At 39.0% G+C, this 17,110-nt stretch overlaps 1 protein-coding gene across 1 annotated transcript in view; it reads left to right on the plus strand.

Moving 5' to 3' along the window:
- The window catches only part of raver2 (ribonucleoprotein, PTB-binding 2), an 87,818-nt gene that overhangs the window by 31,660 nt on the left and 39,048 nt on the right, over window positions 1-17,110 (plus strand). Inside the window, exons 3-4 of the mRNA XM_023394575.2 lie at window positions 10,251-10,558; window positions 11,682-11,846. Of these exons, the coding sequence (XP_023250343.2) occupies window positions 10,251-10,558; window positions 11,682-11,846 (473 nt within the window). The remainder of the gene's footprint in view (window positions 1-10,250; window positions 10,559-11,681; window positions 11,847-17,110) is intronic.

A 17,110-nucleotide genomic window follows, 5' to 3' on the forward strand; every position in this document is an offset into this window, starting at 1 on the left:
CTTATTATAGAATATCTTTGATAATGAAAGCAGAAATCATCACGTTGAAGCAACTGAAACCAGAAAATGTTTAGCTTTCTGCTTGAAAAGCAATTGAAACAACTGATTATCAAAATATGAAAATTAAGTTTCCAGCTGAACAACCTATCAGTTAATCAACTGATTGTTGCAGTTTGCATTGTTGCCACGTTTACAGGGCCATTTGTTGCTAATTTTGGACTTTACATAGACCAAATGATTAATCAGTTATCGGATGAAATAATCGGCAGAATAATGGGTAATGAAAATAATCGTTAGTTGTAGCCCTAGATTTAAGGTGTTTGGGTAGATCACAGTTCATATGCAGTAAATTTTTATTTAGTCGAAGCTGAGGAGGGAGAGTGGCACGCAGAGTAAGTACAGAGAGAAGGAAAGAGAGAAGGAAAGCGGTGATGGAGGAAACATTTTGAGGAGTGGGAGGTGGTAGAATGTGAAGAAACTGAGTTGATGGATAGAAGATGAAGGTTAGAGCTGCCTTAAAAATGATAGATTGTATGACTAATGATAAAAAGGGAGACAGACAGAGGGATGGCATTATAGAAATGAAAAATGCGAAAAGGTGGAGTAATCTGCTTGAAGAATCAATAGATGATGAATTGATACAGTGGTTCGTAGGGGGGAGGTCACTGTTATCACTGTTATTTACTAAAAAATATTTGCAATTGGCGACAACATTTTTTTTTTTCTTAAACTGAAACCCCTAAGAATAGCTGTACTTGACTTTGATCATTTAAGATGAATTTGAATGTAAATCACAAACTCTATTGGTTACCTTTTTTATATTCTCACTAGAAATTCAAATTTCCATATGTATAATACAAAACAGTATTTAAGCACACGCAATTGCGTTTTTGAATATGTTGAACGATCACAATTTTTGTGAAATGTTTCAAAGAGGGACAGAGTGGTTGTTTGAACAATGTGGCTGTGGGCGGGCTGAGTGGGCGGCTTGTTGAAGAGATGGCGACTGTTAGAGCCACTCGGTGCTGCCTCTTATGCCTCTTATCCATCTATCCATTTCTCCATCCCTCTGTCCATCTATACATCAAACACCCATCCGCCGACCTCATATACCGTACTATGACAATTTGAATACTTCTGTGACAATTAACAAACAGACCAACAAACACAGTCATTTGGGCTCAAGAAAAAGCCAGGAAGCCAAAGAAGAAAATAGTGCCCATTCAATATTCTTCATATTGTTGTCCTACTTTTGTACATGATATCACTCAGTGGAAAACTTTGAAATGTGATAGGAACAGAAAACAATATACTTTTCCCTAAATGAGGCCTTGGTTATAAAATCATGAACACAACTCATAAGAATTAGAAATAAAATGTTGTAATACAGAGGCATTAGGAGATCTTTCTTTATGCATAAACATTGGCAAGAAAAGCCAAAAAAGAAAAATAGACAACTGAACTTGATCAATGTGATAGGAAAAACTGGTGACCAAGACCAAGACAAGTCCAAGTCAAAACACGACACTGAGACAAGTTGAGATAATAGAAAACAGAGACCAAGACTGGACTTGAGTACTACAGCCCTGTCTTACACTGTTTGTCAAACTGAATGAGGCAATGATTTGCTGATATCATTCAAATTGCTACATGCAGTTCTTTTGAAACATCATTGCACAATTAGCGATTTTTCAAATAATACATATTTCACAATAATTAAAATCTGTTGAACCAGTACTAAAGGCCCTGAAGTCCCGTGGAGGACTGCCATAGAAGTGGCTGCAGGCTGGAGGACTGTGGGGGACTGATGGATGGAAATGGTGAGAGAAGAGAAACAGAATCAAGAGGAGGTGGTGGTGATGGAGAGGAGAGTGTGGGAGGGCCGACATGTTAGAAGACAAAGGGGTCGGAGGATGAGAGGAGCGCTGGAGAGAGAGTAGAGGATGAGGGAGGAGGATAAAGCTTGTATGAAGTGTTTACTCATGTAGATACTGTAGCAGAGAGCGGCAGGGAGGAATAAAGCTGCGCATGCAAAGGAGGATGAGGTTTATTGATGCTACAGAACTAAGAGGCATTATCAAGGCTTTGTCAGAGCTGTTTTATTATACTTGCTGATGGTGTTTTAGCACAGGTAGTAGGTATTAAAAAAAAAAAAAAAATCATTTTTATTTGTGCAAACTCTTTGGTAATGGTTGCCTTTCAGACAATGCAAATGTCTAGATAGCCAGTCAAAGCTGTTATCCCCTCAAAAATCACATTTGCTGTGATCTGAGGATGTATACACTGTGCAGTTCACAGTTAAGAACATCCTTTAGGGCTTCTTTGTTAGGATGATTCAGATGAGACTCGGTGCTCTCACTGGCGTATGTGTGTGGGAGAGAGAAAGATTGATAAATGGTAGAAGAGCAACAGATCCAGAGAGCTCATCCCTCTGGCCTGTCAGTGCTGGCTCACACACAAATAATATAACCTTAGTTCAGATTGAAATTTCAATGATGATGTAATTGCTAAACACCATCCTCAGCTCCATGGTTTCCTCTTATCCACCTTTCATCTCTAAAGCAAATTGAAATCTTCGACATCATTACTCAAGCAACTTTTCACCTTTAGCAGCGATGAGGATCAGTGAAATGGATAAAATTATAATTTATCACATGAATCCCTGTAAAGGATAAAGTTATCATGGAAGAAGTAGAAGACTTCCAGGCTTACTCTTGTTAAAATTTCTCATTTAGATTGTTCCGAAATGTTGCCCTTAGACTTTCACAAGTTTAATGTTTCCTGAAAAAATGATGCATCTTGTCGAGGTGAAAACTTGTGGATATAAAATGCAGAATTAAATTGGCTGTAGGTCGAGGTTGTATTTTATTTTATTAAGCTTAAGGTATCTTTATTTCTATTTTTGTAGATTTGATACACCATGACAAACTGATTTTTAAGACCCCAGTGCAATTCATTTTGATCAGTGGCTCACAAAATTTAAGGATCAGGGTCAGGTTTACTACGTATCAGAAGAAACACCGAGCAGGGCTGTACTGTGAGGATATACTTACTTTGAGCGAAATGCTAATCTTACTATGCTAACTTGCTCACAATGACAACAACAACTTGATCATATGTAGCAGGTATTATATTTACCATGTTCACCATCTTAGCTTATGCTGTGTTCACATCATATGGGATGGTTGTAGATGGGAAAGATTCCTTTAACGGCTTCAGTCAACGGCTTTCATGACATCTGACAACTTAAGATGGTCTGATCAATCCTGGTTGACATGGGGCAATTGTGTTTTCTTTATTTCACAACAGGAACATTCCTCTTGTGAGTCACCAAGTCACATATATTGCTGTATTGTAAAGATTGTAAATAACTCCAATATGACATGAATGTGACATTAGCCTATTAGCATGTTAGAACTAATAATTAGCACAAAACGTACAGCAGATACTGATGGGTATATATCATTGGTTTTTGCAGATGTTTGGTCATAAACCAAAGTGTTGGAAAAATAAACATTTTGACCTGATGATGGCGCTAGATGGAAAGTCACTTAGAGTATTAGAATTCCTTTTGTGGGGAACATGTTTGTGTGCCAAATTTCATGGTGGTCTGTCTTACTGTTGTTGAGACATTTCACTCGCAAACACGAAGGTTAACGTCAGGGTGGCACTAGAGGAAAAGTAAGGTGTCACTGAAGTCAGGAGGATTAATTGTCTGGAAACCAAATATCTGTACAGAATTTTATGCAATTTATCCAATAGTTGTTGAGATTTCAGTCCAGATAAAAGTGGAGGACTGACCGACATTCCCACCACAACCATGAGGCTAACATAGCTGAAAATGGGTCAAAGTAACAGAATGGTTTGTTGACATCTAAATATAAGTGGTAGGAAAATGCTGATTAATTATATTTACTTATGAGTGGAAATGAGTTTTTGTAGTTATCAGCCTGAAATTCAAAGTGTTACCAGGTCCTTTTAAAAGTCTTCACGTAAGCCATCATAAGATGACACTTAATGTGGATAGAGCTTAGACTGGAACGTTTTTCCCGTTGGCCCGCTGAGTTGTTTATTTCCATGAGACTCCTGTCGCTACCTGAGACTTTCATCTTGGCCTCGGGGCCAAGATGAAACAGTAGGGCCACCATGCACACAGCATGAGGACCGGCCCCTTGAGTTCTTCAGTGGTCCGCTGTGTCGTTTGTAACTCCCCTGTTTTTAATTAGCTCCTTCAACAGGGAATGTGGCAGTCTGAATTGCAGCCTTCGAGGTGATTTCATCGGAAGATTTCTTTTCTTTTCCTGTGCCCCCACATACTCCTCATAGGAACATGGGGAATAATCGACATGTTCAGAAGGAGAGACCCATAATTAAGACTCTGGCACTTTTGTGTAATTTTTTTTCATGTTTTCTCTTTTTCTTTTTTTTTTATTTTCTTTTTTTTTTGACAAAGTTCACTTGGTAGCTCACTCAGTGATTGCCAGGCTGTGAATTATAAGATTATTTCTAAAGCTATTTAAGAGTCTTAGAGTTCTCCCTTTCACTGCTGGAGAAAGTATTGAGCAGGATTTGATGTCAGCCCCCGCTTGTCGGGCGGCACTGTGTCATTAGAGGCAATAGAAAGAGAGAGAGAGCTTTAGCATAAACCCAAACCATATTCTTTCCATCTCCTCGTAATGCCTAATGTTAGGTAGCGTACTTAGCGGGTTAAAAACCAGATTAGGCTCTCAGCTTAGTGTAAGAGATCCATTACAGAGTGTGTGAGTGTGTGTATGAGTAAGAGTATTAGATGGGGTTTGAGGTAATTGATTTGGGTGGAGGCAGCATCTGAAGACACAGAGACACATGGTAATGGAGAAACTGGAAGAGAAGTAGTGAGCGTCCAACAGACAGACAAACAGGCATACAGCCAATAGATGTGAAGAAATACAGTAGTCAGAATGGCATAAGGTGGGAAGCGGAGGCACAAACAGACAATACAGCGAGATCAATAGAGATACAGAAGCGCTGGGGGGAGCAAGACAAATACAGACAGGCTTATAGATGAAGATACAGGGAGGTGGGGATAGATTCTCTGTGTGCGAGCTTGATCCTGACCTTGCGTTAGATCTGCCTACAATGATGTTCTCTGTGCAAACTAAAAGATGCCCGTGGAGCAAATGTGCCAATTGTTACTCATTTCAACATTTTTTTGCTAATATTTCCCATCCAACGCTCCAGCTTCTACCTGATCTTCACACACACTCTGTTGTAGATGTTTGCACAGAGGAGCAGTTTATACTGTGGCTTTAAAAGTCTTTGTATTGTATTTTTGAACCAAAAAATGTGGACATTGTGTCTGTCTGCCTTTATTTTGAGGGATTGGCACGGTTGGTATGTAAATACATTCTGTAGCTTTGATATAAGATAAAAGAGGTGGTGTTTGTGAGCAGATCAGTGGGGGCATCCTGCATTACAGATGTTTTTAAGCCATCTCCATATTTCCTTTCTGCTCTGCATCTTTAACTGTTGAAAACATTTTAATTTGACGGTCTGCATCTGAGAAGAAAGGGAATGCACATATGGTGCCAACACTGACACAATGTCCATGTTGTCCTAAACTACTTTCACTGCTGATTAGCTGAAAATTAACTGACAGAAATGTTTGATTAATCATTCAAATCAGTTATCCGGGAAAAATGCCTAACATTCTTTGTTCCCAGCTTCTCAAATGTGAGGATTTACAGGTTTTGTTATGTCTTTGTACACTGAATATGTTTGGGTTTTGGGCTGTTAGTCAAAAAATGACCAACAGATTATCTTGTAATGTAAAGTTACAACCCATCTATTTACATTTTTGTGCCTATTTCTGTAGATGTTAAACTTGCTGGGTACATGTAGGATATCTACTGTAAAACCTGTCCAGTACTTTAGGAACTGGTTTGTACCAACAAGCTTAGTTTGTGCCAACTACAAAATAACAAAATATGTATGCTGAGAATAAAATATTTACCTCCTAAGCTTGAAAGGTGGCCATAAAAATGTAGCAGCTCGCTGCTCCTGCGGAGAACAGGAGCTAATGGTGTAGATTCAAAAGGGTTAAAATGGATTTCAATAAAGTCACAGCCCAAAACATCGCTGGAAACATCTCAAATCATTCCTGCAGCACAATCCACTTCTCCACCGTTAACTTAAATCTGAATTTTCCTCCAACCACTTATAATTTCTCTTCAACAGAGCTAAATACAATACTTATGTATTGCAAGATTGCTTCCTCATAGTTCTGAAGATAAACGTAGCTATGGTGAAGGTAGGGTCGGTTGGAACATACTGAACATAGGCAATAATTGGTAGGAAAGTGGATTATGATCGAGTCAAGTTTTGTAGCATGCTCTAAACATTTCAGGACCACCTTTAAATTATTCAGGTACTGAGTAATTGATTCTTAGAACAGAGATTTTCTTGTGATGCCACATATCTACCTAGCTTTGACTGAGTAGTTATAGTTTCATTCATTTGGTGTGATTGAAGCACCATTTTTTGCACCAAAAATTACTAATAGTTCTGATGTTTTTTGGCTGTGTTGCTCCCTCTGATGAGTGGCAGAGACACCAGCTGCCAGTGTTTTCATTTTAATAATTTAACACTCACTCAGTGATTTGTGGGTCTGATACCTAAACTTTAGATTTCAGCTTCCCATCTCCTACTGAGCCAGACTATTTATTGTGTGCTCAGTATCAATGTGATATTCCTTTTGTCAATAACTTCTTCTGAGGGTGTTTATCTTGAGTTGAGGCCTGGAGCAGTATCTAGAGTATATGAATCATCTCTCATTCTATTCATTTTGTTCTCTTTTCTGTCTTGCTCTTTCTGGGGTTCGTTCTCCACACATGACCACAGTATATCAACAAAGAGCACATACACATATAATCATGATTGAGGTGTGTAGGCTGTAAATGACCTGTTGTTTGGAGCTCAGCCTGGAATAGCTCAGAAAATACTCAGTTTCGCCCACTTTGGGTATAGAAGCAAACATATTTGCATACCTGTTTTGATTTTTCACACTGATGAAGGCGTATAATGATGCCAGATACCCAGGGGGTCTGTAGTGCCCCTTAGAGTTCAATATAATATAATATTGGGTATTTTGGTTTCTCTATCTTGTCACCAGTAATGGAAAACAAGAGCTACAAGTGATACTCAAAGTATCCTCCAGGCAACCAGTTGTCAGGCTTTCACTTTCACTTCAACATGTAGCATTATTATGAGGACACACAAATGGGATCCTTAAAAAAACAGTCATAAGTGGTATACCGCTGTTTTTGGGGTGCAAAAATACTCAAAGATTGCCTCTGCCTTCTTCTTACTGATAATGTCTGTAAATATCTTTTGAAAACACTGTTACTCATATTGGATGTTATCATATCAACACAGGTAGAATATATTAATATTAAGGTATTTAAACAAAAATACTGTTATATTTCATTTTCACTGTATCAGTACCTGACAACAGAGCAGGTGGTGGATACAGTGGCGTGATTACAGTAAAACCAAACTCTACTTTGTATCTTGGGTTTAGTCATTTTTCTCAGTCGAAGCCAATTCATAATCTAAGACACTGTTTGAAGTATAGCCTGACCAATACATTTTTTTTTTTTTCTTCCTTTTAAATTTGTTTTATCTTATTAAACTTGTTATTCTCTCTGGTAGACAAACTATAGAATGGAGACACTGTTTCTAAAGATCAGTTTGGCATACTGATACCGATTTATCTGCAGTGGGGCCAATATAGCAACATCGCCGATTTATGGATTAGGCTCTGATGTGTACATTATTCTTGGGTCAGGGTCAGCGTAGGTTAGGTTGGAGCTTTGATAAAAGACACTGGGTTGTTTTCTCATACAGCTGGATGACCGCAGTGGTGGCTTTACATGAATAAAGCAGCATTATCCTGAGGTGCAGTGATAAATTCCTCCAGGTCAAAAGCCCATAGTGCACAGTTCAGTTGTTGAAGATTCACTTCTAAGGCTCTCTCCAAAATCGCGCACACTATTTTTACCGTTTCACTCTGATTTTACACAGTTTGATCTGCCCAAACCTGAGCATGAAAAGTTTCCAGTCTGGAAACTTAAGTATTTCAACTTTAACATCAATGTGGTTACACTGGACCGCAGAAGTTATTTCTCAATATCAAACAGCCTTTTTATTTGTATGCTTGCCCTTTCCCGCAGCCAGTGTCTTATTATTCTGTAGCATTGTAATTAAGTCTGTTTGTCTTTGACAATTAGGGTGCCAGAATGCGCTGTAGTTATGTTTTTGTGGAAACTGAATGCATGGTCTTTCTCAGCAATGCCTATTGATTTTAAGAGTCAAACCTGAGAGCTACACAGTGTAGTTTTTTCTTTTTCACTATTGGCATCTGAGCTGGTCCATTGGGTCAGCTGAAAGACTTATTTATTACCAAACATAACATAAAGAGGCAAAAAAAAAGTAAGTGAACCCTTTGGAATATCTGCATTTATTTATAAATTTGTCTTAAATTATGGCCAGATTTCATCTACCATAATGAACAAACCATTCAAATATTCGTATGTGGGTTGAAAAAATTATTAGTATTTGAACCCCTCGGCTATTAACATCAACAAAAATTAAATGGAGTCAGGAGTTAGTAAGCCTGGAGTCCAACCGATGCAACCAGATTGGAGGTGTGGGTTAGAACTGCTTTGATTTATACACAACACTCTGACATTTTTAGTTTTCTATTCACAAGAAGCATCTGTTGATGTGTACCACAGATCTCAGAAGACGTACGATCAAGAACTGTTGATTTGCATAAAGCTGAAAGGGTAACAAAGTCATCTCAAAGAGTTAATGTATTCATCTGTACGCAGTAAGACAAAAGCCAAAGGAGGTCAACCAGTTATTAAATCCAAGGGTTGACTTACTTTTTCCACCAGCACTGTGAATGTTTAATGGTTGTGTTCAATAAAAGCCACAAAAGATTATACTTGTTTATGTGTTATTAGCTCAAGCACATTAGGGATGAAGAACTGATAATTTGCTCCCAAGTCTATACAAAAATTCTGAAAATGTGACTGTACTTGTTTTTCCACAGTACCATAGGTACAGTAGAGCTCGTAGGGGATTCTTCCAGGACTGATGAGGGCAGTATTATAATTAATAAATAATAATTGGATAGTTATGTCCAGTGTGCCCACCTCCTCAGCATTGTGTATATTGTGCATTGGGTCACTGGTGAATTGTTTCAGTTTGTATAGATGGAGTGTTCTCTCTCTCTCTCTCTCTCTCTCTCTCTCTCTCTCTCTCTCTCTCTCTCTCTCTCTCTCTCTCTCTCTGGGGTTTAGCTACACATTCCATATTAATTTATCACCAGCTCATTTCACAGCCCATGAATCTGTCCATGGCTGTTTTGATGTGTAGCCAATGCTTTCATATATTTCTCTATAGGTTTCTAATGTTCTCTCTATACAGTTTGAAAGCAGCTTATGTTTTCAGTGTCAGAAAAGGAAGATATATCATCTTCTGGGAAGAAAAATGGATAGAAATAAAAGCATGAAACTGAGACGGCGGTGATTAGAAGAGATATTCTGATGATATGGAGTAGTATTTATTTGAAATGTGACATTAAAAAAATATTATCACTGGCATGAAAATGAGGCCAACAATCGTCCTAAGGCATCACAGATAAATTTCCAGTGACACTTAATTATTTAGAAATGCTACCTGTGCTGTGGTAGTCACCAGTATTGTTGGTTCCCTGACATATTTCAGTCAGGTTGTTGTTTTTAAATAAGATGAGGAGTGTATGTGTGTGTGTGTCACAGTGGATTCCCCCTACATAGTGGCTCCCTATTGGCTTTCTAGCTAATGTGTTGTCTTTCTCTCTGTGTATCTGTCTGTCTGTCTTTTATGACTGTCTGTCTGTGGTTTTGGTTGTCTGTGCCCAAATTTACTCTTTTATCTTTTTTCTTTTTTTTTTTTGTCACTTTATTACATTTGGCCTGTCATTTATTTTCTTTGCTTTTCATGTGAGTTGTTTTGTGCATGTTCTTTGACTGTGTGTCTCCATCCTGCATTTTCCATCAACTGCTTTCTGCCTGTTTTTTGAATGTCTGCTTTGAATGTATGTTTGTGTGAGTCTTTCACCCGTCCCTGTCCATTTATGTCTGTGTATCTCTTTCTTTGTGTCTGTTCTTGTCCTTGTCTGTCTTTTCCCCTCGTCGCTGTCTCCATAATGTCCCCTCCTCCAGCCTTTGTGACTTTGCTGAACGGGGACCAGGCTCAGGATGCCATCCGCTCCCTCCATCACAGCACTGTCCGGGGACGCTTGATCAACGTCACACTGCAGCCCACCGACTCCCTGCTCTGCCTCACCAACCTGCCGCACACCTTCACCGCCCAGCAGTTCGAGGAGCTGGTGCGCTCCTACGGAAACATCGAGCGCTCCTTCCTGGTGTACAGTGAGCTGACTGGCCACTCCAAAGGATATGGGTTTGTTGAATACATGAAGAAGGACTCTGCTTCAAGGGCCCGCTCTGAGCTGCTGGGCCGACCACTGGTACGTTACAGTGGTTGTTTAAATGATCTTTTCATGTCTGATAATTAAATGCTGTTCTGCTACATTTATCCATAAGATTTAAATATGTTGGAACAAAGGTATCGTACGGAGGGCTTCTGTTTGTTTGAACCCTTGTTAATGAGTACAAAAAGACATTTTAGTTTGTGGAGCCTCCATGAGCCATCCCATTTACGTACTGTATATACAGTCCCTATAAAAGGTCTTCTTCTCTTGCAAGTTGTATTTATACAAGTCAACTGAAACTCCTGACCACACACAGGTGATCTCCATTTAATTAATATGCGACTTCTAAACCAATGGCCTGCATAATTGATAACTTAAACTATATTTAGGCTGGATTTATTTATCCAGGGGAGGTGTGGTGATTTTAATATTACCTCCACTGGTCAGTGATTTTATTCCTTCCCAGCAGGGTGAATACTTTGTTTTGATTGAATTGCATCATTGCAATTGGTTTTGTATTTTAAATTTCTATCTAGCTTCAATAAAATTGACACCAGCCGCCCTCTCATGATGTAAACATAAGTGTGCAGAAAGAGCAATAATACATTTGAGTCTTCGGTCACATCTTCAGATTGAGTTATTTACTTCTATAAAACTTGGGCGAAACTTGTGATCATCATTGTGGTGGATGTTGTGATGAAACTGGCAACACAGCCAGAACAGATAATCAGTATGAATATAGATTCCTCAGGTTGAGTTTGGTTTCAGTTTATTGCCGAAGTATAAAAAATAAAATTGCAATACAAACGCAAAATAAACTGATGAGAAGAAATGCTGAAAGAATACACCTCTTCTGCTCATTTTAGTGCATCAAAATCAGTTTACTGTAGATTATGCAACAACTTGTCTGACCTCACATTTGTGATTGGCAGTGACCAAAAACTATAGGTAAAAGTGCAGCTCAAGGGCTGACAAACTTTAAAATACCTAAGAACCCAGTAGATTAATATATAATAGCAAGTAAAGCCATATTCACAGATATTGTATCTTGCACTTGAAATAAATGCAGAATTTAGAGCATACTTATGATGTCGTATAGGAGTGTGAAGCCAGTTGAGAATCTTAAAAGCCTGATTAGATATCACACAACTCTGTGTAGGGGGATCGCTCACTGATGGTGCAGTGGATGGATGTAAACCAACTGAGCCAGGAGGAGAACCTGCACTCTAAGTGTCTGTGCGTTGACCGACTGCCGCTCGACCTATGTGACTCTGAAGAACTGACGCAGCTCTTCTCTGAAACCTACAAACCTGTCTTCTGCCAGGTGAGTGTCTGTGTTCCTTCATTGATAATGTCACATAAACTATACTGAAGGATCTGTGTTTCATCATATATATAACACTCTCACTTTGAAAAGACCACCTCCTTCCACACCCTGTCAATCAAACACCAAGTGAGAGGTGCTCATATAAAATCCAGGGGTCAGTGTCCCTATTGGCAGACCTCACAGTATCACTAAGCAACTGTTTCCATGGTGAGGTGTGGCTGCTGTGACACCGGCCCCACCCTTCAGCTCCCGCTCTGCTCTGTTTCTGTTTTGTTACCCAGCTGTGCTATATACCACCCTGCTCCATTACATCCACTCCACCCCCACATGCCCATTTAGACATCGCTCAATGGGAATCTGTCATCTATTGCATTTCCAGTTTTAGCTCCACCCCTCTGCCCCACTCCCCCATAGAAATCAATACACCCACATCATCCTGGTCCCATGATGCTTTGTGGGTGTTTAGTTCGTGTTGCTTCACTGTTGCAGAGCCAGCAGGCTTTGACCTATGGTTCAGCGTTTTTTTTGTTTTGTTTTTTTGTACATTACAGTATGTTCTTGTGAAAGTGTGTATTGCTGCACCTCACCATGTATGTCCTGGAATACTTCAAGGATGAAGCTTATGAAACCCTTCACACCAGTAAAATGATGCAGAAATGCCATAAACAAGGATATGAAAACATACAAGGAAGCTTTCAAATCGATGGTTATGTAGTCACAGTATTATTTTAGTAACTTGCCTGTGTGGGACAGTGCAGCAAAGGCATTTTAGCCACGACTGTTGCTTCAGGTTTGAGTGCTTGAGTAAGTTTACCACACTATCAGTGAAGTGGCCATTTGGGTTAGTGGGGGTGTTGTCAACTGGCTGGTAGATCTATGGTCTGGCAGTGAATCTAACCACACAGCTAACAAAATGATTTAAACAATACTAAGAGTCAACAGCCATGCTACTGGCTCAGTGAGGCTATCCTTCTAAATACTATCTGAATGCTAACATCAGCATGTTAACAGGCTCACAATGACAGTGTTAACATGTTAGCATGCTAACGTTTGCTAACAAGTACCAAACAAAATAGCTGATATGAGTGTTACTTCTGTGCGTTTGGTCATAAACCAAAGTATTGGACAAATCAAAATTTCGTCCTGTTGACATGGCTAGATTAAAATTCAGGGTATCATCAAAAAGATTAAAATTCATTCTGTGGGGCACATGAATGTCTGCATCAAAATTCATGTCAGTTCAACCAATAGTTGTCGAGACATTTAAATAAAAACCTCAAATGTCATCCTCATGGCGGTGCTAGAACAATAGTCAGGGGATCCTAAAAGTCAGTAGACTCCACCAGTATATTGAGCGATATTCGCATATTGCAGAGATTTATTAAAGGTAATTTAGAAAATCTCTCCATCACATAGTTTGTCCTCCAGAGAAAATTAACAAGTGAATTTTTAACTGTAAAATTTCCTATTCAATACATACCTTGGTTGACATCTAATCATCCAGATTATCACTATATTACTTAGCGTTACTTTTAACCTGTCAGACACTAAATTGTTCAGCTGTTTTCTGTCCGAGTAAGAAAATATGTAAATGATGGATCAGACAAATTGAACAGGTTTGGATTTTCTGTAATTCTCAAATAGGTGAAGCGTGGGACTTATGGACAGCGTATGAATGGAAAGCCCTCAAAATATATTGTTATACTGTATTTAGCTGTTGTGGAATTTTGTGCAGAAGTTATTGGTCATTTAAAGTGCAGTGGCTGATGTTTCCTATAAAAGTCTGTCAGCTAGTTGAATGTGATACTACAGGGGATATGCTTACAGTCTGTCTGGTTTAACATTTTTTTCCATCATGATTAATATATTTGGGTGTCTGGCAGCATATATGTTTAGTATGCTGAACATGTAATCACAGCATCCTTGGGTCATTAACATGCAAACCTTTTGTACGTCATCTCCCCATTTCTCTCCCTTCATCCTCTTTCTGCTTTCAAATTCCAAGAGCAGGCCAGAGATCAGTGTCAGCTACTGTACAGAACATCATTACTTAGAGATGTATTGCTAATTTTGCTTAAATTGTTACCTTTACAGTTGATTCCATGAAAGACATTGGTCTTCTTTGATTGCTGCATAATAACTTGTGTTATATCATTACCTAATGTCTTGCAGTCTTCAACCCTAGTGTTTCTTACATAAACCTTAGTCCTCCTTCGTGCACATAGGTAAAACTCAGCCCTCTTGTCACTTCTCCTCTGTTCAGAGTGCATTTAACCTGTGGCCTTGGCCCTGAGCACCACTATTCTGCTACCCACGAAAGGGCCCTCCAGGCAGCACTTTAGCTTGAGTCAGCCAGGAGAGATGGAGGGAGGAGAGGGTAAAGAATGTCAACCATATTAGAGGGAAGGACAGCAGGATGGAGACAGTAAGGAGGGATGGGAAGAGGATGGAGGAGGGAGGATGGAGCTTAGAATGCCAGACCTATTAGAGAGGGGATGGAGGGAGGAGGAAGAGGGCTGACGGCGTCAGGCCTAATAGAGGGTCAGAGAGAGACGGGGAGAGAAGGAGAGCTGAGGTGAAATGGTGGAGAGGCGTAGAATGTCAATCACAGTAAGAAGATTGTTGGCATGTTTGCAACTGTTAATGTAATAATGACAGCTGAGAAGTTAAAAACTCACATTTACACTCACATTGAGAGAAAAAAGAACACATTTAGTCAGTAACATACCACTGTCTGTAAAATGATGAAGATGAAAATAGATTAACAGAGTTAGGGAGGAACATAGGAATGGATGGATATTATAGAAGTGGATTACAGATTGAAAGAGGTTAATGAAAAGAATACCTTCAACAATTTACAGGTCACACAGAAAACTGGCAGACTCAGTAGAGACAGTAACTCTTGTCTGGCTCATTAAGGTTGTTCATGTCATACTGTATGTTGGTGCAGTGACAAACAGCACACATGCAGTAGATAACACCCATCACATCTTGTATATTTGTATACTATATATGTGTGTGTGTGTGTGTGTGTGTGTGTGTGTGTGTGTGTGTGTGTGTGTGTGTAATTGACAAGCATGGTCAAAGAGAGTTGTCAACTTAATCAAAAACACATTGGCCCCAAGACTGTGGGATAAATCAGAGATATTTCTGGATACATGTAAATATAGGAAGACTAAGAACTTTAAGAGGAAAGCACAGATTGCAAAACAGATTATAAAATAGGGATAGATAGACAGATGGTTATAAAGATGAATAAAAAAGATGGATACATACCCTAAAAATCAGCACTTTTTTAGAATGAATCCAAGAGCCTGTAAGAGGAAAAACACCATACAATGAGCTTTGTTTTGCTGTCAGATAACGTAGGCAGTTGCTTTGTTTTATTCAGAAGCAACAGAAAACAACACATATTGAATATGTAATGTGTTTTACTCTGGAAAACATGTTCCTCACAATCATCGGCACTCATTGTTGCACAGCTAATTAAATTCTTCCCAAGTACAATCTTTAGATGCTTGACAATAATTATTACCCCCCTTTGGTGAAACTCACAGTGCATCAAAGTTTTATTCAAAGGAAGAATAATTCTTAGACAGTTGTCATGTTTAATGACATCTTTTCCTTCAGACCAAGCTGATGAGACACCGCAATATTTATTGTTTGATGAATTTCAACTTTGATTTAGTAGAATTGTTTCATTTTGGATAGCCTAAGACCAATGATTTGTTGATCAAATTTTTTCTACTTTTAATTAATCTTTTTTTTTTAAAATAATAGTCACGTTTTCACCCTCTCAATTTCCTTTTTTCCATGTACCCACACACCCACCGTCTGCTGCACTCATCCAGCTTTCTTCATAAAGATCTTTACAGTTAAACTTGTCACTGTGATAGGTCATGTACCTTTCTTCAGACAGCTGTGACAGGGCTGTCGTGACCTCATCACTCGGTTTAGACAACTGATGTGGCCATTTAAACTGTCCATCTCACACATGCACATACGACGCAACCGCACACACACACAAAAGGAGCACAAACTGACAGGGCGGGGCTCCTCTGAGTCTTAGCCCCGCCGTTGACTCAGTCAGCATTTCTCAACTGGGCACCACGACTTGAGGTCACGAGCTGTCAGACACACTGATAGCTAGCTTAGCATCTTTGGTTTCTCTACTCTATATAGACTCACACACACACAGCCATCCTCTTAGGAAAAGACCATTTAGGCCATTTAGTAAATTTGCATTGTTTTTCAAAAGAGTTAGTCATTGACCAGCCATAACATCAGAGACTATCAACAAATTGATTGTTTTCTCCTTACAAACTTTCATTATGTGTTTGTTGCTGTGCTGAAATCAGCTTGTCTTGTAATTTGATTCTAAAGGTTTATTAATGGCCATCTCCACTGATCTCAAACTGCCGCATGAGAAAAATTTGCCCCTCACATTATTTTAGTGCCACGACTGTATGAGACTTTTGCATATAAGATTTTATAACTATGACTTTTGCATATAAGATTTTATAACTGAAAAATGAAATCAGTTTCTATGGCAGGCCATCATTCTGTACAAGCAAAAAAGGGCTTGTCAACTGCTGTAAATTATGCTAAAATCTCTGTTACTTAAGTGCCAGTGCACTTTGACTTGGCTGATTTGGAAGTGATGTTTGATTTTGTCAAAACCAGCAATAAAATGTTAAAGTGCAAACCAAGTAAAACCTTACCTGTGTGCAAACCTTATAATAGCTTAGGTTAATTTTCATCACAACGATGATGTACAAAGGTATAATGGTATCATACACTCCAACATTATGTTACAAAGTACATCCCATGTACTGTCATGTATACACTGTGTGACATAGTAGGAAGCATTCAGCACTGGATAGTGACAGCTGAATTTTCACCACTCTGGAGAATGTCAAAAATAAAGGCCAAAATAAGCACGTTGTTGGCATCTAATAGAATTTAGCTGAGCAAAGTTTACACAACTGCCTCGTTGCTTCTTTAATCAGCTTCAGTACACACAGACCAATTATACAGGAATCAGTCCAGTCCAAATTTGTCAAGAGAGTACAGGGATCATGGTGTCCATCATATGAACAGTGAAATACCGTATACAGTGATCACAGGCATTGGTGTAGTATGCAAGGATAATATTAACACTGAAGGCCACAGTATGACCTACACAAAAACACACACTGTTCACTTTAGATGTTAGCCCCATCCATCATGACAGAAGAACATGCTGTGATTCAAACATTATA

This window comes from Seriola lalandi, unplaced genomic scaffold, assembly GCF_002814215.2.
Source record: "Seriola lalandi dorsalis isolate HSWRI2012SDOR001 ecotype SW California unplaced genomic scaffold, Sedor1 jcf7180002054949, whole genome shotgun sequence".
NCBI classification, from domain to species: domain Eukaryota; kingdom Metazoa; phylum Chordata; class Actinopteri; order Carangiformes; family Carangidae; genus Seriola; species Seriola lalandi.